Source organism: Ambystoma mexicanum, chromosome 1q, assembly GCF_040938575.1.
Source record: "Ambystoma mexicanum isolate Mex_15411 chromosome 1q, UKY_AmexF1_1, whole genome shotgun sequence".
In the NCBI taxonomy this organism is placed as follows: Eukaryota; Metazoa; Chordata; class Amphibia; order Caudata; family Ambystomatidae; genus Ambystoma; species Ambystoma mexicanum.
Window position 1 is genome coordinate 615,332,879 of NC_090922.1, and position 17,387 is coordinate 615,350,265.

Here is a 17,387-nt window from a genome sequence, read left to right on the forward strand (position 1 = left end):
TCTCTCTTCCAGGTGTCCCACTCCCACTCCCCAGGGACCCCCATCCAGGTGATCCTCCCGCACTGGTCCACCCCCAGGGTTTGGATCCAATGGTGATGGCCATGCCCTGGCCACCTGCACGACAGATCCCAAGGGACTAGACGGTGAGACACCCTTTGGTTTCTCACAGCCAGGGATGGAGTGACCTATGAGCATGCAGCAAAGTGTCCAGGACGTAGAGAACATCAGAGAACAGGAAAAGGAGGAGAGGAGTCTCATTGAGGAGGTACATAAGGACGCGTATGTCTGAAACAGAGCCAAAACCAGAGCCAGACAAGGAGGTGACCAATTACACAAAGTGGAGGGAACATCCAGGGGAAAACCTCGAATTCTCTGGTGAAGGCTTTGGCGACTGAAGATCTATTCCAAAGCCAGAGACTGACCAGCTTGAAGGGTTTAACTTATGGGCCTACGTGTGCTGAGGAATTGTGAAGAGAGGTCCCTACACAATCGAGGGCAAGAAGCAAAGGACGTAAACCTTCATCTTCCAGAGTTAAGAAAAAAAAAAGTGCAGGAACACTTAAAAACCATAGGACTGAGAGTAACTTTACAAATCTCAGTTCTGTGGGGGAGGTGGGGTGTGGACTGGGAGTTCAAAGGCTGAAATTCAAAGTTGTCAAGCCAAGGTAGGAGCCATCCAGTTGTTGTTGAAGCATTTAGGGTACGTTGCCCCCTTTGACAGGATCTGTAATTTTCCCCAATAAAGCTTGTTTAAATTCTGAAGGTTTGCATCTGCCTTGTGTTGATGGTTTTGGCACACAGGGAAAAGAAAAAAGAATACTCCCCACAGAGAATTGAGACTTTCTGAACCTTAAATAACTCACATACAACTGTACATACTCACTTCTGTACAATTTACAGTAAATAAGGTACATTTTGTAAACAGATCTGTGTTGACATTACTTTACTCAAAGAAATACTATGTGACCCTGTATTCTTGTCTTCCCTGCTCCCTAGTGGTCGATCGCTCAACCACTGCCTCCACGTACTGAACCCATTTTCTGATATATAAGGTAATGCAGATCCCTAACCCTTGGACAGGGGCATTTCTGTAAAAAAGTGATGCACACCAATTGAGTGCCATGAAACCATCTACCTGTATAGTTAATCATCAGCAAGCCATGGATCTTAACCGCGGCAGGTCTTCAACTCAGATATGAATAGCATAGTGCCACATAAAGAAAGTTAACTTACCTGTAACATTAGTGCTAGAGCAGGGTGCAACCATAGTCCCATGAATGCATGCTCCTGATATCTGGTTACAGAATCAAACAATGTTTTATTTTACTTGATGAATTACCATACCCAACTATTAATGGGGACCAAAGTTCAAAATGCACAAATTACAGAACAAGAACATGCCCTAGAACTGTTGATGATGAAACCTGTGGGTTCAGCCTAATTGTTGGTCGGTGCAGGGAGGACCGTGGGTTCCTCGTATCTTAGAGAGATTAAAATTGTTGTGAACAGAGTTCCAACAGGTCCAGCTTCACACTACGGACGAACATTCATGGAAAAATACTTAGTAAGATTGACTTGAAGCTATTGGGAGGAGGAGGTCCTGGTCAATACAGAAATGAACTTCATACAATTTTACGATGAAAAGTAAAGCAAAAGGTAACAGAAATCTGTCACCAATGAAGCATGGGCACAGGCAAACTCACCCCGGCCTTGTTTTTGCCCGGTGCACGAGAGCCATGATGGCCGTACTATAGGACACGGGCAAGGACGCTGCTTGTGCATAGGTAACACCCTCTGGAAGTGGCCACAGCAACTGCAATGAAAAACTGATTTTACTGATAGTCTAGATGTGTTTCTTAGCACTACTGATGAAAGGTGCATCAGATAATAGATGTTTCTTAAATAAGACATTATCTCCCCAGCCACTAACTCAATAGGCATTAAAAGGGATACTTCCTATGATGAATAGACAGCCATCCCACTCTTAATATCAATTAAAGAACAGAATGAATCCCAGAATGACAAAAGGGCTTCGGCAACCCATGGGCAAGCTATACCCACAACCTAAAAGCAAACCACTGACAAAACCCCTAAGCAAGTTACTTCTGGAACCAAATTAAAGCCACCTCCAAAAGCAAAGAAACTACCTATGAAAACCCAAGGGCATACTGCTTTCTAACCGAGGCACACTTCACAAACAAACACTGGGTTCAATACGTTTTTTTTTACTTTGTGCTGAATTATTAATTGACCTTTTTCCTGATGAGTCCTCATCTAAGGCTTCAGTAGTGATGCATATCCTGATTTTGCCTCTGAGAGGCCCTAGGACAACAGTCCATTCTAAAAATACATGCAGGAGTGTTCCGTCCCAAGTACGTCTGGGTCAGGAGAAACAGAAAAGTATAAGTCCCACTGAGCTTGGTTAGTGTGCTGCTAGGTAATATTGAATTGCACATTTGGGATCTGCTCGTTTAGCTCCCCATTCCCTCAATCAGATTCACTTTGGAGTCACTGCCCTTCACATTTCTGAGCTATGCACTTGCTTGCGGCTTCAGTTCTGTCTCAGTGTGACCATGTGTGTTTCCTGGATCCACTATAGAAGTCCTTGGCTAAGCAGCAAGTGCTATACAAATGATATCCAAATATTAGTATAGTATGCTTGCACCAATTGGAACTAATTCCCAATTCTGTGCTCTCTCTCCAAAAAGGCCATCAGAGTCAAATGGCCACCATTATCTTCAATAGGTTCGGTCATTACTACTTTTATTAAGGCAATCTGGACATCAGGCCATGAGGAACATGGGGAGCATCTAATTTACCTTTGGCTTTAGGCATGTGACACTTGGTATCCCTGAAGAACTTGCTTCATGTTTGACTTTGCAAGTGAAAGTTAACCAAGAGAGTCATGCCCAATAACACTGCCCAAAACTTTCTGAACACTTTATTATATACACAAACATTTGACTTACCTTTTTAGAAAAGATTACATTTTCTGAACATCACTTAATTCACAGTAATACGCTGTTACCTTATATTCTAACTACCCTGCTATCTCCTTGGGTTTTACTTTGACTGCTCAACCACAGCTGCCACTAGGCGAGTCAGGGAAAGTTTAAAGGAACCAGTCTGGCAAGGATTAGAGTGGTACCCTTACTCCCTGAGCACAGGACTGAAAGGAATGTCACAAGCGCATCCAAAACTACAGACCAGAGAACAAACTCTTGCCTAAAACCTGTGAAGAAGTTAAAAAGAAAAAAAGAAATTCAAGGATAACACCCCCTCAAACTAAGGGACATAACTGCATCCAAATTTAGGGACAACCCAATTCCACAATCAGAACAACCGGCAACATGGGGACAAAACATTCCCAAACCTGGGAAAACCAGCTTAGTAACCTAAGATCATGATTCTTTCCAAACACAGCTGCTTCCTAAACCCAGGAGAAACAGCTTCCTAAATCCAAGCCAAGGGATAGATGGCCTTCCAACCCCAGGAGAAACTGCTTCCCGGACCATGGCACAAAGGTCTTCCAAAACAGGGGAGTAACTGCTTCCCTAACACATGAAAAACGGTTTCTAAAATATGTGGAGAAACAACTTCCATAAGCATTAGTTACTCTAGTGGTGGAAAAGTGTGTCCTACCTGTTGCTGGACGATGCACTCCTCTGCCATAGACCCCATGAAGCTGGCACTCAAAACACGATCACCCTATATGGAGAAGAATACAGGTTTATTAGATACCCTTAGGCACCAAATGTATTTAGTTCATAAATTAACTTTTACAAAGTCAATAAATATACAAAATTAATTCTATTAGTACAATCACATGTTAAAAGTCAATACATTAAAAATACATATAAACTTCAGCTTGATACATACAAAAACATTTTATACTAAAATCAAATAAAAACTTTCAGTTTTAACTATTTTCTTTTTTACTTCTCTCATTCATCATGAATAGACCAGTAGCAATAACCTTTCCCTGTAATAATGAAGTTACAGTGAGGAAAACATTACTCTGGTATTCATCGACTGACTAAAAGTTACACTGTGGTCTGATATAACGCTCAATGCGTATTACCCAAATAATCATTTATTATGCACCAAACTTTGTATAAGGTAATATGCGTTGCTTCACATTCTGTGTTCAAACAATAGGACCAGAACTCAAGTGTTTTTTTTATCGAGTTATAGTCATGTGTAAGATGACCCAATGTGGGCATATAAATGTGACCCAATTTAGGGCAGTCAACAAAGGTCTGGCCATTTCTATATAATCTGGCATTTCACAGATTCTGCAGAATCTATCATCTCTGGGAATTTTCCGTTGCTCCTCCTCCCCCGGATAGATCTAACAGGGAGTTGGTTTGTGCGCAGTAGCAATCTAAACCATCGCACTTCACGGTCAGGACAACGGAGGAGATAACGTTGTGGTTTCATAAATTTGTGACTTACTAATGCAGCTTGACTATAACTTCGTAGTGTCTGTAAGTGGTCATAGGTCTTGACCCAATCCCACTAGTTTAAGCAACGGCGAAAGGCTTCCTTTAGTATTTTAATGTTTGAACAACGCTGGAAATTAGGTTCCCAATTGAGGCTATCGAACAGGTTTCTGGCTAAATTCATGAACCCACACTCTCTTCTGTTTCCATGGATTAGACAATAGTTGGGACCTAGCTTTCCCGGTATTGGGCATGTTGGGGATATTTTGAATTTCAAAAAGAACTCTCCTCTACGTTTTAGCGCCATAGAGCTCAACAGTAGTCCTAATTCAAGTCATATATATTCTATGGAAGTCGTAATACACAACGCCAAAAGTACCCCTCAAGTGTGTTTAGCCATTCAATATCGCACAACTTTAGTGCCTCAAGTCCATATAAAACAACTGGACATAACCGTTGTCTGTAAAGGTCGAGGATACCGCCTAGAGAAAATCCAGCATGGTAATATACAAACTTGCACACCATAAGTGCGATATGTTTGGCTTTCTGTATCCTGAAGGAGACTAGCTCTCAATATCCCTTAGAGGCCAATATCTCAACTCCAAGATACTTATAATACGAAGTGTATTCAATATGTCCCATCACAGTGATCAGAGTTTGCTTTTTAATATGCCATGTGATGACCAGCATGGATTTAGTTCTTTAAAAATTAATAGCCAACCCATGATCCACTGCATAGCATGCAAGAGCTGACAACATGGCTTTCATACCCAAGAGTATCTCATCACATATGACTACATTGTCTGCGTAGAGCATGGCTGTGACAACACATTGGCCAATTTTAGGAGGGCATGTGCAAGCATGCATCCCTGCTTTACCCCTCTATTTATAGAGATCTCTCCAGCTAACAGCCCACCATCACTAAGCCGTAACTGAGCTGTGGTCCCAGTGTGTAATGCCACCAAAATGTGTAGAATCCATTCGGGACAACCGAGAACCCGAAGTTTCCTCCATAACAGCGCACGCTTTACTTGATCAAACGCAGCGCAAAAATCGATGAAGGTTATATACACTGAGGGGCTTCTTTTCATTTTAGCCCTCGACATCAGTGCGTCTAATAATCGGATATTGTGTGTGGCACTGAAACCCTTACGAAATCTTGTCTGATATGGACCTAATATATTATGTTCCGTAACCCATGCCTGCAGATGAACTAACACAAATCCAGGTAATACCTTTCCCGCTTTCCCGTCGTAGTCAAGAAGTGACAGACGATAATTTTCCAGTAATAGCCAATCACCATTTTTAAACACCGGAAGATATATAGACTTTCTCCATGAGTCGGGCATTCGTCTTTACCAACATATTTGTTTAAATAGATCACATAGTACGATATCCCATATTTCCGTTTTGCCCTTGAGTGCCGCTGTAGATAGAGCATTTGACCCAGGTGCTCGGGAGTTATTTAATGTATTAAATGGGAGATCATATCTGTGATTTCAAAATTCATTGGCCACTTTACATTTTGAGTTTGGAAGGGAAAGTTTTTGGTATCACCTTTCTTCATTTTAGCCTCAATATAAGAGAGCCAAACATTCTTAGCAATTGGGTTGATAATGGTTCTTTTAGTAGGAGGGCTAGCCAAGTTAAGAATACGCCACACCTTTTTTATTTTTTTTATTGTTATGGGCTTTTATCATCTTTTGCCAATGTGTCATCAAACTTAAACGTTTCCTTTGTTTTAACCAGTTTTTGTATTGGTTTTTCAATCGATATATTTCAGTGTAGGTTTCTAAATGAGGCATATCCTCCTTTTTCAATTTACGAATACTTATTCGCAGTGATCGCTTTTGTTTCTGAATTTTGATATCAAAAGGTCGTACATACATTTTTATGGGAAGCACCTGGATTTTCTTTCTGCGTTTTGTATTTTAACACACCAATCTAGTTAGCCATGGTTCAATCTATTTTCCAGTTTGTACGTCCATACAATAATTGAGCGTAAGTGTTCGTTATTTACATATCTTAAAAACATTATGATCGGACCATACCACCCGGATCCCTTCCTGGTTAGGTTCCAGACCACTAGTAACATATTGTCGTGTCCCAGTCAAGTTAGATTCTAGGCACAAACACAATGTAGCATGGTCACTAAATATATTCTTACTAACACAGAAACAGTGATTCATGGAATTATTTGCGTGAAAAACGCAGATTTGTGCGCCTTTCTGCCCGAAAATCCCCATACTTCAAACAAGGATTTTCGAGCAGAAAGGCACGCAAATCAGCGTTTTTCACGCAAATTATTCCATGAATCAGGCAGATAGAATTTTAGTGATGTTAATTAGTTGTGAGTTACCACATAAATAATCTAAAATGTGGCTCTTTGTGTCCACATTTCCACGTCGTTTAGCCCGGAATGTCACCTGTTGTGTGTCCATTTAATCTAAGCATACTGCATAGTTCGAGAAAAAAAACGCCACTGCTTGCCTTTAGCGTTTGCAGATTTCTGCAGTAGTGCAGTATCTGGACCAATAGTAATAATGTAATAATGTCCCCTCAAAAATATTGCCATGCAAAACAATCGCAGAAAAATTGCCCTTTTTTAATTTTTCATGGGGAGCGGGTTAAACCCCCGCCTGCCCCTGTCCATATTATATATGGTCACCTATATAAAGTCACCATGACCTTTTCCTGGCGACATTATAAACAGCAACCATATATATAGGGATATTATTACCAGATACCAATAGTATATGATTTATTTATTGAATGTTCTGCACATCTTCCGTTAAAATCACCTCACAGCAATATCATGTCTGAGTCAACATATTCGTACCAATTGGAAATAATTGATTCAATTGATTCCAGAATGTTATCAGTCATTAGTGTACCAGGGGGATCATACACATTAATGTTAAACATACGTTGATTGTTAAAACCATCATTGAATATCAATTCAACAGCCAGTATGTAATTATTGGCATCAAGATGTTGAACCATTACCGAGTCTATCTCTTGTTTAACTCCTATCATAAGTCCTCCAAATGGGCAACCTTCCAGAGCTTTTTTTTTATGGGGATTGATAGATTACAAATCCATCAATTAAAAACTGATCCATCAACCATGTCTCCTGCAGCGTGAATACCGATGACTTATTTAACATGTCAAGAGAGTGTGAATTTTGTACAAAATGTGTATGCCCACAGGTATTCCAAGAGGCGATATCCAAATATCACTTCTGTGATTGCTCAATCCCAGGGATTCCATTTTTTTCAACCACTGCCAACCTTTTTGATCATAAAAGTCATAATTTGACATTTTACCAATAACATTGACAGGAGGCATTCCTGTGGGCAATCTTCTACAATGGACACAGTATGCGGTAATGGGTGTCATTATACAAGCTTTATCCAGTTCATATCCCAAAAACTCCAATGAGTCCAATTGGTTTCTTATTAGAGCTGCTGTCATAGGTAACACACAATACACACTAGTCATGCCACCACACCCCCACCCTTCGTTCTGGTGCTATAAAATCAAAATCACATGAATTCAAGATTCTTTACAAGGGTATTTTAGCAAAGATATTTAGCAGATTAGGTCTATTAATATGCTTCTTTATCCCAGCTTCATTTTTGTGTTTTATAGTCAAGATGCAAGCATCTATGGTTACTCCGTTGCTTAATGAGTGGGTTACTGCCGACTGACTAATAAATTGACCAAGAGAGCCCCCTCCACTCCCTACAGCACCAAGTTCACACAACATTCACACTCTCTGGGTCAACTATAAGCACGTCAGCATTAGTTTTTTTGTCATTAGGTAAAGAGACATTGGTCTCCTTTTCTTGAAGTAACCAGCTAGTGTCATGATCCATAGAACGCGTCCCTTTTGGACTTCCTGGTCCTTGTCACAACGGGGATTGCACGCCTTGGTACTTCCAACATGGCCGCCTAACATGGTACGCTCTCCACCAGCCTGCACGTCAGACAAAGCACATTCTATAAAGAGACCACGCCCCCGCGACCCCGCGCGTCTCAACGCTACCGCTTGCAGTGGCTAGACGTGTGCTCTGTAGTTCGCTGTAACTATCTCTTGTTTCACGGCTCCCGGCCCCTCTATTTCCCCCTCTACCTTTCCTTCCTCCTTATTCTGCCTTGATTCCTGGATCTCGTGTACTGCCTCCGAGTATACCTCCCTCGTTTCCTGGACATCCCAGAGATTCCAAGTACCCCTGGACGCTGAACGCACGCTGGAACCAGAAGAGGCTCACACGGGCTTGTACAAAACCCGATCCGTACGCAAGAAGACTCCTTCCAAGAATTCCAGCAAACATCGAAAGTCAGGTGAGAAAGGGGTAAATCTGTGACAGATTGAGACGCCAAACGACCGAAGTCGAAACGGACATGGAGGCGGCCGTTCAGGATCTCATGCGCCGCATGCAAGAATTAACGACTGAGGTGCAGAATCTGAAAGCGGAGAATGCCGCATTAAAACAATTAGTTTTGTCCCGTGATTCCACTACAAAGGAAAGCGTACTACTGGGCGGCATAGTTGATAAATACGATGGGTCTGCAAAAACCCTTTGTGGATTCCTTGACTCCTGTTTAGCCCACTTTACCTTTAAGCCCTACTACTTTTCTACCCCCAGGGCTAAGGTGGGTTTTATAATTTCGCACCTTTCCGGAAATGCACTAACCTGGGCCACACCTTTAGTCAACTCTGGAGATGCCCTCCTGGATGACTACGACGGATTTATACAGGCTCTTAAGACCATGTTTGACCGCCCAGAACAGGTCTATAGCGCCCAGGAACGTCTACTTGATTTCCAACAAGGTTCCCAGGACATGCCTACGTATGTAACACGTTTTAAACAATTGGCTAAAGAAGCGGATTGGTCCTCAGAAGCATGCTTTACTCTTTTCCGAAGAGGGCTAAATGAAGACATCAAAGATGAACTAGCCAGAGTGGCTCGCCCGGGTTCATTCCAGGCCCTTATGGATCTCGCTATGCAGATAGACTTTCGTATCCAGGAAAGGAAGGCAGAGAAGAAGAAAACCAAGATGCCCTTCCAGAAGATTCCCATTGAGACCACCTTGAAGTCTGACCCTACTCCTGCATCTGTTAACGATCCAGAACCCATGCAACTAGGGGCTTTCTGTGGACCCATATCCCCGCAAAAAAGGATGCGAAGGATCCACACGGGGTTATGTATGTATTGTGCCTCGGATAAACATCTAGTTAGAGAGTGTCCCCTCGCCCCTCCACGGCGTTCGGGAAACGCCAGCTCCCGATCCTAGATGGAGCAAGGCTTCGGGAGAGAGATATTTGCTCCACATCTATTCCATCCTTGAACTTTCCTGGACAGAAAAATCTAATGATTTTACAAACCTTTCTATCGCCATCCAAGAATGAGACCTACCCCATTTTGGCCTTGGTGGATTGTGGAGCCATGGGGATATTCATAGATCAAGATTGGGTCTTTAGCCACCACATTCCATATGAAACTCGAGGCATCATGCAACCTGTGGAGGCCATCGACGGAAGACTTCTTTCTTCAGGACCCATAACCTTACAGACCAAAGAGATCCAACTCTCGATAAACCATCATTAAGAGGTGATCAAATTTGACATCATAAAGTCAGCTCATTACCCAATGGTACTGGGTATGCCCTGGTTACAGAAGCACAACCCATACATCAACTGGGCAGCAGGATCCTTGTTTCTTGGTTCAGAGAATTACATGTCTCACTGTCTATTCCTGGATTCCTAGTTGATATCTTCCGAAGGCACGGCAACAGACCAGCAAGGCCCATTCATGGTTTCAAATATCATTCAGGTTCCTAAGGCCTATCAGGAGTACACTGACGTGTTTTCAACTGCCATAGTCCATGCCCTACCCCCTCACAGACCTGAAGACTGCACTATTGATACAGAACCCTCAGCAGTGATCCCTTTTGGAAGGATGTTCATTTTATCCAAACCAGAAAAAAGGGCCCTCCGAGAATACTTGGATACCAACCTTGAAAATGGCACCATACGACCATCCAAATCTCCAGCAGGAGCTTTGTTGTTTTTTGTTCCCAAGAAAGACACTAAAGAGCTTAGACCTTGTCTTGATTATCGTGGATTAAATCAATGCACCCTCAAGGACCGCTACCCATTGCCCTTAATCTCAGACATCCTGGAAGCAGTGAGAGGAGCTGTAGTTTTCACGTAATTGGATCTCAGGGGTGCCTACCATCTGATCCGTATCAGGGAAGGAGATGAATGGAAAACAGCCTTTAGAACACCCATTGGTCACTTTGAATACCTGGTCATGCCCTTCGGACTCGCTAATGCCCCAGCGGTCTTCCAACGTTTCATGAACAGGGTGTTTTCCGACATGCTGTTCCTCTTCGTCATAGTTTACCTGGACGATATCTTGATATACTCCAAGGATCATCTAAGGCATGAAGAACATGTTAAGGCAGTTTTACAACGGCTACGTGAACACAAGCTCCTAGCTAAACCCGAGAAATGCCTTTTTAATTTCTCTACTGTTAACTATCTAGGATTTGTCCTTAGTCCAGAAGGAATTGGAATGGACCACTCAAAGGTAAAAGCCATACTATCTTGGCCTGTTCCCACTACCGTGAAACAGATTCAATCCTTCCTGGGACTTGCCAACTTTTACTGGAAATTCATACCGTCCTTTTCTGAGATAGTCCAACCGATCATTGCATTGTTGAAGAAAGATACTCCCTTTCGCTGGACATCAGCTCAAGAAAAAGCATTCCAACGATTGAAAGCAGAGTTTACTAAAGCCCCCATCCTGGCTCAACCTTATATTAATCGACCTTTTCTAGTGGAGACTGATGCCTCTAACTATGCCATAGGAGCAGTGCTAAAACAGGAATCCGAGGCCAATTAGAACATCCCATTGCTTACCTTTCACGAACCCTGACTCCCAGCGAGACTCATTATTCCATCTTGGAAAAAGAGCGGTTAGCCATCCGTCAAGCCTTCACAGAATGGCGTCATCTACTTCTGGGAGCAAAACATCCTGTTCAGGTCCGTACGGACCATCGAAATCTTCAAGTTCTACAATCTCTGGAATGTAGGAATAGTCGTCAAGCCCGTTGGGCCTTCTTCTTAGCCCAGTACCAGTTCCACATCCATCATGTCCCCTGATCACAGAACATAATTGCTGACGCCTTATCCTGACGTCCCGACTACAAAACCCTTGAAGTTCGGTCCTTCCCAAAGATGTTTCCCCACACAATTTGTGTAGCCCAAGCAACCAGCCTCCTGGAAGACATTCGGATGCAAACCCAAACCTCTGAGATCTGGAAGGACTTTACGGGGAAGAATCGGTGGAATCTTACAACAAGGTACATGTATCTTTTTAAGGATAATGGCCTGGTCATTCCCACACAGAAACTACAACAACGGATTATTAACCTCTGTCACGATACCCTTCACTCTGGACATCGTGGCGTCACCAACACCCTCCGTCTCATTCAAAGACAATTTTGGTGGCCTAAAAAGAAAATGGACGTTCAACTGCACATTCAAGCCTGTGCAGTCTGCAATCAAAACAAGCATGATAACAAGAAACTGGCGGGTCTCCTACTCCAACCTACGCTACCGTCAAGGCCCTGGGAATTCATCGCTATGGACTTTATTGTGGAATTACCACCTTCCAGAGGTTACACGACTATCATGGTCACCATTGATTTATTCACCCATATGGCTCATTTTACACCATTGTGCAAGTTGCCATCTTCCTCAGAACTCACTGGCGTCTTCCTGGAACACATATTTCGACTTCATGGACTCCCTTCTAAGATCATATCAGACAGGGGACCTCAATACATCTCTCAATTCAGGAAACACTTATGCCGTATTCTAAGAATCCAACTTGCCCTCTCTTCAGGTTATCATCCACAGACTAACTGAGCTACCGAACGTGTGAACCTGACCCTGGTGCAATACCTTTGTTGTTTCGCCACCAAGGTACAGGACGACTGGTCACTCTTAATACCTGTGGCTGAATTCACCTACAACAATTCTGAGCACTCGGCGGTGAAGACCAGCCCTTTTTTTGCAGCCAAGGATTCTACCCTTCGGTTCTACCTTCCATTCTCCCACATCCCACACCAGTACCAACAGTCGACTCCTGGATTGAAACTCATCAACATACACAAGGAAGCCAAACAACACTTAGAAAAGGCCCGAAATCGCACCAAGCATTATGAGGATTCGAAGAGAAGACCAGGACCTTCTTATGCAGTGGGTGATAAGGTCTGGCTATCCTTAAAACTACTGCCTCGACATTTACGACCAAACAAATTGGCTCCCTGGTACTATGGTCCCTTTTCCATAAAGGAAATCATAAAGCCTGTGACCTTCCGGCTCAAATTGCCAGACTCCTGGAAGAAGATTCATTCAGTTTTTCACACTTCTTTAATAAAACCTTACATCCAGTCCTCCCAGAGGTCCTTCAGACCCAATCCCGTGGTTGTGGACGACCAACTGGAATATGAAGTATCCAGAATATGCGACTCCAGGTATAAACAGGGTCAACTTCAATACCTGGTTGAGTGGAAAGGATATCCTCCTAGTGAACGAACCTGGGAACCATTCTCAAATCTGAATACCCCTCGATTACTCAGAAGGTATCATCTCATACACCCGGGCAAACCTGGTGGGACAGGTTTTCGGAGGAGGCATGCTGTCATGATCCATCGAACGTGTCCCTTTTGGACTTCCTGGTCCCTGTCACAACGGGGATTGCACTCCTTGGTACTTCCAACATGGCCATCTAACATGGTATGCTCTCCACAAGCCTCCACGTCAGACGTAGCACATTCTATAAAGAGACCACACCCCCGCGTGTCTCAACGAGTACACCTCCTTCGTTTCCTGGACATCCCGGAGATTCCAAGTACCGCTGAACGCACGCTGGAACCAGAAGAGGCTCACGCGGGCTTGTACAAAACCCGATCCGTACGCAAGAAGACTCCTCCAGCAAACTTCGAAGTCAGGTGAGAAAGGGGGAAATCTGTGACAGCTAGTAAGTATGCCCGCACTTTGTTGGTGGTCATTTTTCCTCCTTAATATCCTTTTCTTAACTTTTTTGGTCATTTGACTCTGTGTAATCACTGTCACAATAGTCAAATTCATTGGCTCAACTGTTGCTATCTGAACAGGCTCAGTAACGGGATTCAACTCACTATTTGTACTGGCTTTTTTCTTTGAATTTTTATTCCTACGTATTTGTTTACAAGTAGGATAACTAAGAGGCGATTCTACTGCCTCATTTGGAATTGAAACACCATCTACATCAGCAATTTCATGCAATAGATTTAACATGCTAGTATCATTTTCTGAATTGTTAAATATATATTCATCATTCTTACATTGAGACAAATTATTGTTTAATGACAGGTGTGCTAGTGTCATACCGTGCTTCTTTACATCTTCATGGATGCATCCACAAAGTTTCAACAGAATTGATATGGCAAAATTAAATCAATTTGGATGTCAGAAGCTGCATGCAATATACCTTCTTTTATTGCAATTGGACATAAACATCTTAGGAGATGCAGACAACCTTGGATTCGTACCGATTTCTTCATTGGTGTGAGTACTTGAGTCAGTTGAATTTTTATTACCAGCATCATGATGTACCAATATAGAACACAACTTAGCTTAACACATAGAGTAACACAGCTCAAGCAAAGAGTTATTGTCAATAATGTCAACTTTTTCATGGTTGAAATTTGTGTCACCATCGATTAGAGGCTCACTAATAACCTCTAGGAGCTTACCAAACTCACTGGAAACCTTTTCCGGTGACTTATTAGTCTTTCTTTCTTTGTTGCTTGCTTTAAAGTAAGAGGTAATTTGTCCACACCCAGGCTCAACGTTATTAGTAAACTCAGGCTCAAGCAGTAAAATGGGTTCCTTTAGCCTGTGACGAATATGCACATCTGAGATACCCGCACGTTTATATCCTTGTGCCTTTACATAGGGCTTATTATTTCTCAGGTTATACGTAGTCTTACATTGGGTTTTCCCAGGCATGGTACCGATATGCAAGAACCAGGGGCTAGCTTTTGTAAAGCTGGGGTCAATAACACTTTTACCTGCCTGCTGGCAGTAATTAAACTCAGACTCAGATAATACACGTCAAACCAAGCGAGTAGCAGGTAGAAAATCCAGTACAAGCAGTAAACAGACAACTATTAACATCTTTAGCGACAGTAAAAGTCTACACACGCAGCAAACTGGCAAGATTTAACCATTTGCCTCAAGAACCTCCCTCGCCGATCTCTCCACTCATTAAGCTATTGCTTGACACCCTAGGTTTCACTTCACATCCATAGATTTGTTAAACGCTTGTTGAACACTGGCGTTACAAGGCCATGCCAATGCTGCACAATGCTGCAGGAGCACCGTATCGGGTTCATAATGCAGCGGTATTCAGCAGCACAGATTGACCAGTCACTAGATTCAAGAGACTCTGCCAATTGTTTTACCTTAGTGGGGAACACCCGACCACGGAATGCACTGACTGCTACACTCGCAGTCACACTCCACACCAAATGGGGATAGGTGGGAAGAGATTAGATTGGTTTCGGTCCTTCCTCACAAACTATTTTCAAACAGTGGTTATTGGCCAAGAATGATCTGCTATTAGTAAGGTACTATATGGTGTACCCAAAGGACCGATTTTGTCACCAACTCTGTTCAATTTGTATATGAAACCACTGGGGGAGATTACAAGCAAACAAAGTGCAGATACACAAGTAGGACGAGGATACACAGCTATACATCAAGGTTTCCTCTAAAATAGCAGTTGTACAACCGACGGACTGTCTAAAGGAGATTGCTGATTGGATGTCAGCACACGTTTTGAAACTAAATCCTGCGAAAACAGAGCATTACATTTTTTTACATAAACCACCAAACCCCCTAATTATAGATTGTATTGATTTATGTTAATAAAAAACCTTAACAAAATACAATTCATAACACATCAATAACACAGAGTTCACTACTTAAACCTATTACACAGATCCTTCCTATAGAATATTTACCATGTTCAGAAAATGCTCAATATATTTACCAATTTTTAAAACCTCAGTACCGTCAGAGTTAATGAGACTGATTTTCCATGCAAGATATTCATCCAAAATAGATTGAGAGGTACCCATTCGGTTTCCAATACATATTTGCTAAAATAATCGATTCTTGGATTTCTCAATGCAGGACATGAAAACAACAAATGATTCAGCGTTTCCACTCCCTCATTATTTTAACAATGTCTAAAGCTTGATTTGATTTCCCCAACCGGACTTATGTTTAAAATTTTGTTTGTTAAAAAAAATTAATTCTAAAATGCATGAAATCTTTCCTCAGTCTAGGAAAACGTTTCCAATTAGGTCCCATCAAACCTGGCTCATTATAGGTAGACACAACCGGTACATAAACCCGTACTTAAGATTATTCCCACAGTGTTGGCTCAATCACTCAGTTGTCAAATTATCTTGACCTTTAAAGGTCTCTTTAAGAGCAGTTCCAATGAGACTCCCGCTATATACAATGTATGCAGACTCTCCTTATATAAATCATAAATGTATCCTTTAAGGTTTCTGTGTTAACGTCCCTACTCAGTAAATGATTTAACATACATTCTGAATTTACATATAGTTTACGCATTAGATTGAATCTCTTCCAAACAACGATACTCTATTGAATATAAGCCCAATTCATAGCGGGGAACTGCATAGGTTACACATTTAGGGATGCAATATAAGACAGACCACCAAATTAAGGCCTCATAATAGTTAAGTTCAGCCAAAATCCAAGAAGGAAAAAACTCCAATCTGTAACAAAATCTAGATACCACTTTGGCAGTATAAAATCTGATAGTTGGGATCATAGAAAATGTACCATATCTTTTGTCTACATATCTCAGTTGAGTATCAAGTTTTCTAGCCTTTTCCCTTAAATCATTTCTATAAAAGCTTTTCTGGGGATTTGCAATGGTCGAATAGCCCAGATACATCATATTAGATTTTACTTCCAGCTTGGTCCCATCAACATACAAAATATTTTTGTATTTGAGTTGCTTAGAGTTGGACAATTTAAGGGTAACAGTTTTAGTAGGATTTATTTTAAGTTTTTTAGAGACATTGTAAGGAACTCATGGTGGCAACAGTAAAGACAGACAGAAGTGATCACGATTCATGGATGTTTATTTAAACAATGTGCAGGTTGGAAAAACGCCTAATCTAAACCTAAATCTAAGATGGGAGCAAGCGTCGACCATCAAATGAAAAATAAGGCAGTCCCTCTGGTGTCTTGTCAAAGTAAAAAGGGATATACTGAGAAAAAAAACCTATGGCCAATTCCTTACAGCTAATTATAGAAAGAGTGTGGGATAGAGGTTTCAATAAAGAAAGAAGTGTTCACAAATAATAAGTCAGGATGTGATTGCCAGGGGTCGTCCTCACCACATTTTAAGCACGGGACAAGATGGGTCTCCTGAGCACAGCACACACTCGAACTTTCCCATCATGAGTCGACAGTTCAGCTCCAGGTATCAGGTTCTTCGATGGTTAAAGTATCTTTGCAATAAAAATTCTCTTGCCTTCGAGAGCCTGATATTTTTAACAAACAAACACAAAGTTCTGTTTCACGTGTGGCTTTGGGCAACGACTTCACCCATGGGTCCCCCTCTGCCGGGCACAAACCCCTCTGAAGGCGTGCTCGATAAAGCAATTAAACAGTTCCTTTCTCTGCCATCTCTGGGTGGTGACTTTCCAACTTTGGAACTCCCTCCTTTGGGCTCGGACCCCTTATCAATTCAACAACTTTGGGTGGCAACTTTCCACCCCGGATCTCCCTCCTTCGGGCTCAGACCCTTTTTCAATTCAACAAACTTTGGATGG

The 17,387-nt window shown here is 42.1% G+C and overlaps 1 protein-coding gene across 1 annotated transcript in view; it reads right to left on the bottom strand.

The window, feature by feature from the left end:
• LOC138533590 (quinone oxidoreductase-like protein 2) overlaps positions 1-17,387 on the bottom strand; it is a 300,745-nt gene that overhangs the window by 97,938 nt on the left and 185,420 nt on the right. The window contains exons 5-6 of the mRNA XM_069641157.1: positions 3,643-3,708; positions 1,704-1,813 (exon numbers count right to left, since the gene is read on the bottom strand). Coding sequence (XP_069497258.1) covers positions 1,704-1,813; positions 3,643-3,708 — 176 coding nt within the window. The remainder of the gene's footprint in view (positions 1-1,703; positions 1,814-3,642; positions 3,709-17,387) is intronic.